We start from the raw sequence: 13671 nt of genomic DNA, 5'->3' as shown, positions 1-13671 counted from the left end.
TAACAAAAGATTGAGAGGTCCAGTATAACCAGAATGTTGGGTCTTTTCACTTTTACTGAAAAACAGGGATGTTTTAGGGCTACTTTTGTTGTCTACTTTGAATTATAACCTTATGTTTTATGTATGTTTATATCCTGTTAAGATTATGAGCTAATTATGTAGGACTGAGGAAGTCCTTTTGAGGGAAATCCTTCTAATGATCTTTTCACTAATTGGTGCATTCTGTAAACATATACTCATAGGTGCAATAAAATTAAATGAAATATTGGCCAAATATTTACCAATATTGTAATTAAAAAAAATTTATACTTGAACCAGCTTCAGCCTATCTTGGTGTTTAGTGGAGATTTTAACAGAGACCAAAACACACAATCAAAATTTAAATGTGAAGGGCCAGATGCAGCTGCTGTAAATCAGCAGAGCTTAATTAAAATCACTGTCACTATGGCAACTTAGCCCAACTGTGGATCTGGGCCAAAATGTGTTAGAACTGAATTGGTGAAAACAAACTGTGAGGTTTAGTGGCCACATAAATCTGAGCAAGTTTTCAGGGCTAAAATAAAAGGGAGAATTCTGTGTAAGACCTTCAGTAGGCTTGGCTAATGTCAAATGTTTTTCTACTATTTGTCTAAGGCAGCCTTTGCCATTTCAGATAATTGTTCTCCGATCAGTAGGAAAACAGTGGTCTTCTACACTATTAGTATCTCTTATAATTGTCAAAGCTGCAGATGATATTTTAAGTAAATGAAAGTTTCTATCCACTACACCGAGGATGCAGAATTTAGCTGGCAGGCCAAGAGGCAATGCATTTGTAAATAAACATTTTTTTTTAATTTTAAAAAAATAAAGTTCCACAACTTTTTCTCGTAGGTTAAGTTGAGGCTCATTGTTTTGGTGACAAGTAAGTTTGAAGAAACCAGGTTTTTTCCAAATTCCTCTCTTGTATTATTTATAATTGACCACAAAAATTACATTTGCCTATTGGAAATATACAAACATGGTAACTTTTGGCCTGAGCCCAAATATGGAGTTTAAACTGAAAAGGAAATACTTTTTAGACCATTATGAGCAACTGAAAGATGTTTAGAATGGAAGTGTCTTCCCAAATTTTATTATTGTATATGCTATAACATCAGTACACTTATGTCTTTTCCTACGCATGTGAATACGTAAAAGGGTGTCTTTTTTTTTTTGTAATGCTATTAATGTACTAAGTGCATTACACACAATTCTAGCTATATCATGGCTTTAAGAGCTTGACCAATGTTTTACTGTTTAATGACATATGGCTAAGAGCCAATAAGTCTATTCCCTTAGCTCCTTTCTATGTGTGAGAAATTTTTACCAGTATAATTACATTGATGTGATTGCAATTTACTGAATTAACTTTCACTAGTATAAACACCAGACTACATTGATGCACTACGTCCACATTAGGGGGTTGCAGCAGACTAACTTATGCCAGTGCAAATTTCTTAAATGTAGGTAGGACTTTAGTGTGGTCTAATTTGTAACTGGAACTTTAATGGTAATTAAATATATGTCTACATCACAAATTGAGGTGTAATTACTAGTATCACTGTCTGTCATATCAGTCAATGACGTCATGACATCACATGTATTCTCATGTGGCTGTATAGTCTGGTCCATAAGGAGCAAGACTGCAAACAGATATAACACAGGAACGTGCAGGTTCTCACTGAAGACTTGGCATGAAACTTGACCCTTTTTTGAATCAGTTTTTTGTGTCTGTTTTCCTCAAAGTGTTTGCAACCTTTATTGATGATTGCTCTCCGTTCAGATCTGTCTGTGGCTGTGTCTTCAAAGTTATTAATATTTATTCATCATGAAGTAAGATTCTGCTGATGGGAGTGTTTGAAGCATTTTTGCTCTTCACCCTTCTGGTACGATCAACCATGAATTGGAAGGCTTGTCTACCTTAGGGATCTCTGCACAGATGTAGCCACACTGGTGCAACCCCCACAGTGTAGATGTAGTTAGCAAGTGATCCCTCAGAGTTTGAGAATGATTGTCTTCTAAGAAATGATAGCCAGTTATGCTAGTGGATCTGCAGGTTGATAATGAGACCCATCTGGCATCCACAGATCTTATCACAGTTGGGGCAGACATTTCCTGGTGGAAGGGGTGGATATGGACTGTTGAGTTGGGCTGCGGCACATTCATTCCTTTCCTGTTTCTCTGTTGCTTGTTGTCTCCCTGGGGTCTTGAAATGGTGGAATCCTTGCCACAAGGTCCTTCTCCATTTTAATCAGTCAGAGGCTTGGATTTCCCATAAATTTATATCGATGTTGCACTTCTTCATGTTGGCTTTGAGGGTGTCATTGAAGTGCTTTTTTGCCCTCCCCTCATCTGCTGGCCATGGCTCAACTGTGAGAAAATGACTCGCTTCGGGAATCAATTTGTCTGGTATTCGAGAACATGACCAGCCCAACAGAGTTGGTGGTAGGTGATCATAGCTTCCAAGCTGGAAGTTTTGGCTTGGCACACAACGCTGATGTTGGTGCATCAGTCATCTGACTTGATTCGGAAGATCTTGTGGAGGCACAGTTGATGGTATTGTTCAAGAGCCTTGAGACGCCTTCTGCATGCAACCCAGGTTTTGGCATCGTACAGGAGAGCAGGGATAACAACAGCCAGATACATGAGAAGCTTGGTTTGGTTCTTGATGTCATAATCTTCAGACATGTTTTCTCCAGTGTCCGAAAGCTGCACTGGTGCATTGGAATCGGCGTTGAATCTCCTTGTCAGTGTCAACTTTCGGCAACAGCTGCTGAGGCAGGAGAAGTGCTCAACATTCTCCAGGGTCGCTTTGTTGGGCTTGATTGCGGGAGCAGGATCTTGGGGATTTGGAGCCTGTTGACGGAGAACTTTAGTTTTCTTGGTGTTGAGTGTGAAGCCTAGTTGATTGTAGGCCTCAGCTGTTTTTTGAAGATCTTCTTCCGAGTGGGAGTACAAAGCACAGTTGTCTACATATTGGAGTTCAGTGACTGATTTAGTAATAGTCTGGCTTGGACTGGAGATGATTGAGGTTAAAGAGCTTGCCATCTGTATTGGATGTCAAGTCTGGAGGGAAGCTTGTCAGCGATGAGGAGGAGGATTACACCAAAGAAGATGGTGAAGAGGGTTGGAGCAATGACACAGCCTTGCTCTACTTCTCTCTTAACTCACAGTGGGTCCATTTTGGATCCATTGCTGACGACCATCACAAATATGTTGTCGTGGAGGAGTCAGAGGATGGTAACAAATTTTGGCAGGCATCCAAATTTGAGAGAGTTTGCCACAGAGCCTCATGGTTGATGGAGTCAGATGCTTTTATGAGATTGATAAAGGCCATGTACAGAGTTTCTCGGTGAGGCACAGCCAGAAAAGGCCAGGTTTGGTTGGGTCCTTGACTCTCAATGTTGATCTTTCATCTGGCTGGTTTCTTCTGCAATCGTTGTTTTGAAGCAAGTTTGATGGAAGTAATGGAGTGGATGAGGCGATGGTCTGTCCAACAATCGTCAGCACAAGTCATCGCTTTGATGATACGACATCTTCACAGTCATGAGCACAGACAATAACCTAGTCGATCAGCTGCCAATGCTTGGATAGGGTTTTTTCCCGTGATGTTTTGTACTTGTTCTTTTGCTTCTTTGGAATATAGAGTTCGTGTTCTGTGCATTTGGTTAGAAGAATTCCATTGGAATTGGTCTTGCCCACACTTTCCTTTCTGATCGTGCAATTCCAAAGTTCCAAGTCATGTCCAACTCTTGTGTTAAAATCAGCAAGGAGTATAAACTTGTCCTCTTTGGAGATGGAGGAGAGAATTTGGTCAAGGTTGGCATAGAATACCACTTTTGGTTTCATCATCAGCATTAAGAGTTGGAGTGATGCTTTGATGAGTGTTGCATGCTGGTTCTTGGCAAGTGTAAGGCAGAGAGTCATGAGTCATTCATTGTTGCTAACTGGTAGTTCTGAGAGTTAATTTATTATTTTGCTTTTGATGGTGAAACCAGTACTGTAGATTTGTCATTTATCATCGCCCGCTCCTGTCTAGAAAAAGGTGTCACCACCACCACCTTGTTCCTTTAGCTGTCCCTTTCCTACATGTTGGGTCTTGCTCAGTGCAGCAATTTTGATGTCCTATATCCTGAGTTCTCTTGCCACAATCACTGTTCTGTGTTCTGGCTGGTTACTATTTGGGTTGTCCATCAGGGTTTGAATGTTCCAGGTTCTAAATTTAATTCAGTTTTGAGCGCAGTTAGCTAATCCCTCTGAACATGGTTATCCAGTTGGGGTAGGCGAGGCAGAGTACGTTTAGGGCACCTTTTGTTGCTCCCTCCCCATGTGGGATGTGCAGTGGGTCCTAAAAAGAGCAGCTCAGTTGCAGCTGCTGAATTGCACTCCTGTCCAAATGCAAAAACAGCCTTCTAACAGCCGCTGCTTGCATGCCAGTCCATGATTAGGAGCTTCTGGTCATCGCTGCCTCCTCCCATTGCCACTCGCTGATCACCATAGGACTTCTTCATGAATATGGAAGACATTTGTGCATGATTTCTTTTAATGTGGAGACACCATTGCATACCAGGGTGCACAAGGTCCTTGACAGGATGAAGATCTTAATCCAATGGCAAGGAAACCCAAGATGATGGGAGACTGCCATCCTGCTGCAGCTTTCACAACCATTGAGAGAAATTCTTTCCATCCTCTTGCTCTGCCATTGAGGATGTGGGGGTGGAGGGTCGGATCGCTGGTCATCTGGAACCTCACCTTTCACCTTGATGCGTTGGGTGACCCTACCAGGAATGCAAGACTCCTGACTGCATTGCTCTCAGGATTATGGGAACACTCAAGCCACGTCCAGGCCACGATCCGCCAGGGCAGAGTATTGATGTACTGCATTGGTATCAAATGGGGCTTCCTTCAGTAAGATGGAACTGGGGTAAGTCAAAGTCAAATCAGTGCATGTTCCACTTTACAGCACTGCAGCACATTATCATGGGAGCTTGCACCAGTGCTGCCACAACAATACACAAATTCCTAAGGTAGACAAGCCCTTAGCTGATGCAGTATGTATTGCATGGATACCCTGTACCAGGGTGAATTTTTACCCCTTTCTACGATTCATGATCTGGAAGGAGTCAACAGCAGCATGTTAATGATAACAATAGAGATTGCTCTGGAACAAAAGATCTTGGCTCAAATTCTGCTGTGTTAATCCATTGTCAGTGGAGTTACACTGAAATACATTCAGAATAACAGAGAGCAGAGTTCTGCCCATGTGCTTTTTGTCTCAGAATTGATGAGGAATATCTCTTGACCTAAGTCTCATAAAACTGACATTGTAAAATCCAAAATTTGTGTCGTCATAGAAAAGGATGGAGCAGGGACCAAAAAACAAAGAAGAGAAAACTGCATTAGTTCAAAAGATCTTCTTTCTATAGGTACAGAAGTTTGTAGTTTTAGCTTTAAACTCTTATGGCACAGTAAAAACTATTTGAAGAAAAAAATCTGAGGCATTTTAACTTCATGATAAGCCTTCAATAAGGAAATAACATGTTCTCAGCATAATTAATTACAGCAGTGTATTTTCTTTGTGCAGCTTTAGCCTGCCTTTAGGAGGGGGAAAGAAAAAAAAAAGACAAAACACGGAAGTACAGTAAACTTCTTGAAATGCAATTTCCTTCTTATCGGGAACAACTACCACATGACTTGCTGAACAACTTCAAAACAAAACAAAAACCTTGCAGTTGTACTGCAGTTGTAATGGAGTCAAAATTCAGTTTCCTGTAAACCCTGCTTTAGGGTAGAAATAATATCCAATAGGATCTCTTTAAAGCAACATTGCCTTGTTTCAATATTTTAACTAATTTGATTTAATTAGTTTGTGAATTTAGTACATAGGGAATATGTTAGTCCTGAAGTCACCCCCCTGCACTTCAACCCTCTGCCCCAGCCCTGAGCCCCCTCCTACACTCCGAACCCCTCAGCCCCACCCCTGCCACAGGAATTTTATGTGCACATCACCTCCATATTGGTGCACATAACAAAATTCATTGTGCACGTGTGTGGGAAAAATTAGAGGGAACACTGCTGAAGACTTACTTCCACTGTTCATCTTTAGAACAAAGTAAGCTTGGGCAGAGGCAGAACATGCTGTCTATACCATCAATGTATTTGGTCTTGTAGGTTTAATCTCTAGAGATAAGCACTCATTTAAGACCTGATCCTGCAAGGAGCCTGAGCCAATCAATTGGCCCTTTTGCTGAGATTGCTGAAAGGGTTGTTGCGAAAGCCTTTTCAGTAATGTGGATTCCTGACCACTGGGAACTGGATTGTGACCACCAGAATTAGTGCACATAGGTCATTGAACAACCATTAGAGGATAACTTTTAGTCATTACTGACCTGGGCTGGATTTGAAACAGCAGGTTAGAGGTGAAAAGCTCTACATCCCATTACCAAAACCATGAGCTGCATAGTCTCTTACCATTTCACAGTTGATACACTTTTTACAAGAGAACACACACAATGCACACGTTTGCTAAGAAGTGGCTGAATCCACATGTTCATTTCCTTCAAGCTCTGGAGTGACTTGAAATGGTAACTAAAGAGGATTCAGTATGGCTTGTACCTCGGAGTCTAGCAAGATCTCTGATTCAGATACCCTCAGTCATGTTGGGTAGCCCCTTACTCCGCAAATGGAGTTCTGAAAGGTATGAAAGTGACATAGGGGGCTTTGTCTAGACTGGTATTTCTCAACTGGTGGGTGGCATCCCCCAGGCAATCAGAGGTCTTTTGAGGTATTGAGAATTTTATTACAATCTAAAGCAAAGAAAATTTTGCTCCATTGCTCCTCGCACCCATAACCTTCAAAATCATGTATTCTCTGTTGACCTCTCAAAATACACATACAAATAAATTTTATACGGTTATCACTGGTACATTTGTTCTCCTATTTTTATAGTAAATGAAAGGGGGTTGAAAAACTTGACTTCCAATAAAGGGGAGCCAACCTGAAAAGGTTGAGAAACTCTGCAGTAGACTAAGATGTAAAGGTATGTTTTTTGCTAATGCATTCTAACATGTTCTGTCTAACACAAACAATGTAGCATACACTTTAACATGTGCTAAGATGGTTGAATTAAAGGCAGAGTGTTAAAGGAATTCTATAGTGTTTCTATCCCTTTCTCACCTGCACTTCACTTTCAAACTCAATAATCTTGCATAGCAGCTGCAACAACATGTTGCCACTTGACAGTCAGACTGGCCGTTCTTCATTTCAGCTTTTACTTGACTTGAATGCATAAGGATAAAGAACTGCATTATAATGTATAGTCATTATTAGTATTTTTATTAGCTATTCAGTGTCCAAAGATATGATAGGAGATTTACAGACATAAAAACATGTTCTCTTCCCTAAAGAGTTTACAGTCTATATTTTAGACCATAAAGAAGTGTGAGAAACACACATTGGGGTGGGAGTGGAGGAACGGAGGACAAAGATAATGTCATGCTGTTCATAAATTCCAATTCAAGAAGGGACCACTGTGATCATCTAGTCTGTATAACTCAAGTCATTGAACTTCCCCCCCCCCGCCCCAAAATAATTCTTAGAGCATATCTTTTGGAAAAACATCCAATCTTGATTTTTAAATTGTCAGCGATGGAAATCTGTCTTGAGCCTTAACCATTGGAACAACTTTCCAATTACTCTCACTTCTAACAAATTTTGAGCCTTACTTCCAGTCTGAATTTGTCTAACTTCTACTTCCAGCCATTGGATTGTGTTTTACCTTTCTCTGCTAGACTAAAGAGTTCTTTATTATTTGTTCCCCATGTAGGTACTCATAGACTGAAATGAAGTCACTCCTTCTCTTTGTTAGACTCAAAGAGCGCAGTCTATTTAGCTTATTATAAATCATGTCTTTTAACCCTCTCCAATTTATCAATATCCTTCTTGAATTGTGGACCCCAGAACTGGACACAGTGTTTCAGTAGCAGTCACACCAGAGGTAAAATAACACACCTACTCCTACATGAGATTCCAGTTTATGCATCCAAGGATTGCATTAGCTCTTTTGGCCACAGTGTCACACTGGAAGCTTGTGTTCAGCTGATTATCCACCTCTGCCCTCAAATCTTTTTCAGTCACTGCTTCCCAGGATAGAGTCACCTTCCTGTAAGTATGGCCTATATTTTTCCCCTAGATATATAAATTTACATTTAGCCATATTAAAATACATTGATTCAGATCACTCTATACAGGTGACCGGTCTTCTTCATTATGTACCACTCCCCCAATTTTTGTGTCATCTGCAAACTTAATCTGGGATGATTTTGTTTTCTTCCAGGTCATTGATAAAAATGTTTAGTGCCAAGAACAGATCCCGGTGGGACCCCACTAGAAACACACCTGCTCAGTGATGATTTTCTGTTTACATTTACATTTTGAGACCTATCAGTTAAACAGCTTTTAATTCATTTAATATTAATTTTATATCCTTCTAATTTTTAATCAAAATGGCATCAAAGTGGTATCAAGTCAAATGCCTTATAGAAGTCTACGTCTATTATGTCAACACGATTACTTTTAGCAGCCAAACTTGTAATCTCATAAAAGAAAATCAGCTTAGTTTCACAGGATCTATTTCCCATAAACTGATTGGTATTAATTATATTACCTGTCTTCAATTCTTTATTATTTGAGTCCCATATCAGCTGCTTCAGTATCTTGTCCAGGATCAATGTCAGACTGACAGACCTATAATTACCTAAATCATCCCCTTTTAAAATATTGCCACATTATTAGCTTTCTTTCTGTCTTCAGGAGTTTCCCCCAATATTCTAATATTCGATTGCTGAAAATCGTCTTTAACAGTCTCGCGCGTTCTCCAGCCAGCTCTTTTAAAACTCTTACATATGAGTTATCTGGACCTGCTGATTTTAAAATGTCTAACTTTAGTAGCTGCAGTTTAATAGCCTTGTGAGCTACTTGTGGAATGGAAAGAGTATTATCCTATGAGATGACCACATCCGTTTTTCCACAAATACGGAACAGAAATATTTATTGAACATGTCTGCCTTTTCTGTATTATTGATAATTTTATCATTTTCATCTAGTAATGGACCAATACCATTATTAGGATTCTTTTTGTTCAAAATATATTTAATGTCCTTATTGTTCTTAACTCTGCCGGCCACAGATTTGTGTCCCTTTGCTTCCCGTATCAATTTTCTACAAGTCCTTGCTTCTGATTTATATTCATTACTATCAGCTTTCCCTTTCTTCCATTTATTATTTTATTATTTTATTTTGCTGTCTTCATTATCCCTCTAAACCAGGTCTTGTTTTTTTAACCAATATGGCTGCCTTCCTCAACTGGCTTTTGGAGCATCTAGTAAAGTGGTGGTAAACAATTCCCAATTGTCATTCACATTTGTCTGTTCAAATTTTTCCTCACAGATGATATGACTCATAATTGTTTTCAGGTTTGTGAAATTGACCTTTTTAAAGCACTGGGTGTATATGTGTCTGCTCTGGACTTTATTCTGTTTGCACGTTATAGATGTGATCAAGTCATGATCACTTGTACTTGTTACCATTAATTTTTAATTCTGTGATTAGTTCCTCTTAGACTTTGTCTTGACTGATAAATATAGAACTCTCCCATCTTGGATGCAACATTTTTGAGTTAAGAAATTTTCATCTATAATATTTAGAAATTTAAAGGATGCTTTACCACTGGCACTATGAGACCTTCAGCATCTGTTACTCAAATTTTGAAGTCCCCCATGATCAGGCAGCTTTTATTCCTCCACATTATATATGCAGGTGTGTAAGGCTCCTTGGGGGCGGGAGGGGGTGTCTTTGCATGTCTTGTAGGTTCTACATATATGCACATGAAACCACCTTTATATGCATCTACATCAACTTTTAAAAATACATTTATCTGTTCTGATTAAATATTTTTCAGAATGGGGTGTGTGTGTGTGTGTGTATGTACATATAAATGCCTCCATTAAAAGCACTTGCTAAAATGTTTTAGTTTTTAAACACTTCTAACCTCCCTTCTTGCTCTTCATAATGTTTTATTAAATAGGCATGCCTGATGCAGCCAAGTGCCTGCCTCATAAAGATTCCAACCTGTGTGATTATGAAATAAAAAAAAAAAACTTGTGGACAAACTTGGGCTCCCACAGATCAACATGTACTCTGGCACAGGAAAATAATTACACTAATTTTAATCAACTAAAAGTATATTTTTAAAGGCACTGGAAACCCTAATCTAAAATTTTCAGTGTGCTGAAATGAGCACCTTCAATTTCATTCTAAGCTGTGTCTTAGAAGAAAGTCACTGTCAGCTCAAAGAAATTGGCAGTTTGGGAAAAAAATGCTTTCTAGTCTGTTCACAGCTGAGTGCATACACTAGAAAAGTTTTCCTTTAAGTTGCTAATATCTCTGTTGAGCAGCTTTGGTCTGAGTCATGGCTACTACAGAAATACAGCAGCCTGAGCTGGAGGTGATAGTACTGATTACAACCAACCATAGAGTTTTTAGGATCCAAGTGCCTTTTGTTTGTTTGTACACTTCGAAAGGGGTTATGTGGCATTCAAACAATATTTTTCACTTATTGTGGCTTTGTCCATATGAGGATCTCAGGGAGCACAGTAAACTTGTCATGATGTGAATCTTTCTGGTGCAGAGGACCAGTGCAAATCCTTCTGGACCACTGAAGTTATTGGCTTGGATTCACAATTGCCTGTGGCCTCTCTAGGCCAGTTTGGTGTTGCCCACCCAGGGGACCATGAGACCATGCAAAGGACCACACGCCTGCCAGGGAAGAGGAGAACTCTACATTGCTGCCAGAGGGGTCAGGGACAGGTCAGAGGTGAGAAAAGGAGGTTGTATGCTTTGGTAATTCTGTTCCCCTAGAATCATAGGGTTAGAAGGGACCTGAAGAGGTCATCTAATCCAACTCCCTGCTCAAAGCAGGACCAATCCCCAATTTCTGCTCCAGATCCCAAAATAGCCCCCTCAAGGCTTGAACTCACAACCCTGGGTTTAGCAGGCTAATGCTCAAACCACTGAGCTATCCCTCCCCCCAATCTGAAATGGTCCACAGGGGCCACTGAAGCAGCAGCACAAGTTAGGGCAGCCCTTAGGACTAATGTAACCTGCCTCAGCAGCCAAACAGGCTAGATGCCCCTAAAAAGGGGAAGCTCAAGTTACCTTCTGTTGCTGCCTGTGCTGGTCCATTTGTCCTATTTTCAAATGGGGAAAATGCAGACAGAAGTCAGTAAGATTACAAAGGAAGCCTGTGTCAGTTACCAAGGGTATCCAGGCTCACACAACGGGGCTGAAAACAGGACCCAGATCTCTTGGCTCAAGATTATCTGTTCCTTCCCTTTTATAAATGTATAAATAAGAATACATTACTTTGTAACACAAACCATTCTATTAATTATGCTTTGCCATGAACCTGAGCTTTATCTCTATTTCACAGCTTTTTAAATTCTTTTAAAGCAAAAGTCAGGCTGGATGGAGAACATCAGGCAAGGCACGTGCTCCAGGGTAGGGAAAATATTCTAGCTGACCAAAATTTGACAAAACCAGGGTGGAGAAAAGAACCCAAGGCCCTATAAAGTCTATGTAAACTGATCACCATTGAATTTCACCTGCCATAGTGTTTCCCAGTCCCCCACTTCATTTGGTAACTTACAAATTGCTCATAAATTTTCTATAGTCTTAATAAACTTAAATAATTTTGTCTTCTTCAAATTTTGCTACCTGATGGTTGACTTCCTTTTCAAGACTTCTGTTAAATGTATTGAACAATACTGAGCTGCGTAAAACTGATAATTTATTCCTACTCTAATATTCTGTTAGCTTTGATCCATGCCCCTTCCACTCCTCCACTTCTATGACGGCTTAGTTTCTGTAACTGTTTATTGTGATGGGCGTTTTGAAAGCCTATATAAATTATATCAACTATTGTGTTAAAGAATTATAGTAAATGAGAGGAAGGAGCCTTTATGTTAGAAAAGCCATGGCGGTTTGTCCTTTATTGATGTGTTTCCATTTATAATTATTGTTTCAACCACCGTTCCTGGAATAAAAGTAATGCTGTCTGGCCTGTAAGGTCGAGCATGTGCCTTAGCTTCTTTTTCAACCAAAGTTCACTACTACCCCCGAGGCGTACGGTATTCTAATGAGATTGTACGGTATGGAGCTCACCCACTTGCTCTTAAAGTCTGCCAAAAAACCCTGCTGCGTGTCTTCCACCCATTTGGACTCTTAGGCAACACCCCCACTTGACAGCACCCCCGCTTTCGATCCTGAAAAGGAGAGGTTAGAGACAGATCAGCGCTGGAGCCTCAGTCCCAGTGTCCTGCGAGCAGCAGGGCTTGCAGGGAGGGAAATGATTTGCCAGGCTCTGGGCATATTTCCACGTGCCACCAGCTGTAATTCCCCCCCCCCCCCCCCCCAAGTCCGGCGCAAGCTGCGGGCCATCATTTGCTCCTAAACGCGTCTCAGAGTAACGCGCCCAGCGCGGCCCGCAGCCGGGCTGCCAAGGCCCAGTGCACTAACCCACCCGGTGCGTGGCGCCCCAAGGCAGGCGTCTCCTCCTCGCGCCCCTGCCGCAGCGCCGCGCGTGCCCAGCGGCGGTGGCTCGGCCGGGGCCGGGGCCAGACGCTCGCGGGCCGCCCCCCGGGCGCAGCGGCCTGCAGAGGCGGCGCAGGCGCCCGGCTCCCAGCGGAGGGCCCAGCGCTCGCGCTGCCGGCAGGAGGCGGAGCCCGGCTGGGCCTGCTGCCCTCAGCCCCTCACCCCGCCTGGGGGCTCCCGACTGGCGGCGGCTCGCGGTCGCTTCCGGGATGCGGCTGCGGCTGCTTCTGCTGCTTGCGGCCTGTTGGGGGCGGGGGGCGTTGTGTGGCAGCCCCCCCGGCCCGGCGGCGCACAGCCTGCGAGGGAGCTGGTGGCTGGGCAACGGGAACGGCTCGGTGGTGCTGAGAGGGGAGGTGCCCGGCTGCGTTCACACGGCCTTACTCCGCCAGGGCCTCATCCAGGTACTGCGTGATGCCGGCCGGGCTACGGCTCTGTCCTGCCAGGGGCCCGGCCCGGGGATTAAAGCGAACTGGCCCTAGGAACGGCCCCCCCCCCCCCCGCGCAGACGGTGTTTCCGTCTGGCTGGCTGCTGGGATCAGGGCACCGGGCTGGGGGGGTCTCCCTCCCCGTCGTGTTCCTGCTCTAGCCCGGTGCTGCGGGGTTTCGGGTGCGGGCGGGGCCTCGGAGTGGGCAGTGCTCGGGTGGTTCTGGTGGGTGTCCATAAAAAAGAAATGAATAAAACATGGTGATTTGGGTGCTCATTGCGTTCTGTCCAATGTAAAAACGTGAAATAAAAGGCAAGTAGCCTGGGAGCCCTTGAAAGGGAGCCCTAAGGCCCTGCCTCTGAGAAAGATACTACAATGGTCTCAAACACTGCACGTTTCACTCGCCTGACTGCAGCATCTGGGGCTATTCCTGTAACAATAGATTATGTTTATTTCACATCTTTAATGTCAAAGGAGGCCAAATCTTGCTATGAACAGCACCACTGAAATGCAACCATCTCTCAGTAGTCCAAATTGGATGTTGGTTGCACAGCATCCTGCATAGTCTGGGGGAGTGCAA

The 13671-nt window shown here is 42.4% G+C and overlaps 1 protein-coding gene and 1 long non-coding RNA gene across 6 annotated transcripts in view; one reads left to right on the top strand and one right to left on the bottom strand.

Annotated features, from left to right (window-relative positions):
• Positions 1 to 209: 209 nt before the first annotated feature.
• LOC140910272 (uncharacterized) lies at positions 210 to 13288 on the bottom strand. Of its 3 annotated transcripts, none has more exons than XR_012158504.2 (4): positions 12596 to 13288; positions 8029 to 12338; positions 7195 to 7296; positions 210 to 5336 (listed from the first exon to the last, which is right to left on the bottom strand). It is a non-coding gene; the product is annotated as an uncharacterized LOC140910272 (long non-coding RNA). The 3 variants fall into 3 exon arrangements; XR_012158503.2 differs by having other exon boundaries at positions 7195 to 8205; positions 8684 to 12338; XR_012158502.2 differs by having other exon boundaries at positions 7195 to 12338.
• The window catches only part of MANBA (mannosidase beta), an 82463-nt gene continuing 79227 nt past the window's right edge, over positions 10436 to 13671 (top strand). The window contains exon 1 of one of the 3 annotated variants that reach the window (XM_073340809.2): positions 10436 to 10891. In XM_073340809.2, the coding sequence (XP_073196910.2) occupies positions 10808 to 10891 (84 nt within the window). In that variant the 5' untranslated portion in view covers positions 10436 to 10807. Of the gene's footprint in view, positions 10892 to 12713; positions 13068 to 13671 lie in introns of those variants that run through there. The other 2 variants (XM_073340808.2, XM_073340810.2) reach the window with 2 other exon arrangements.

This window comes from Lepidochelys kempii, chromosome 4, assembly GCF_965140285.1.
Source record: "Lepidochelys kempii isolate rLepKem1 chromosome 4, rLepKem1.hap1, whole genome shotgun sequence".
Lineage (NCBI taxonomy): Eukaryota > Metazoa > Chordata > Testudines > Cheloniidae > Lepidochelys > Lepidochelys kempii.
This window is presented reverse-complemented; position numbering and strand designations above follow the sequence as displayed.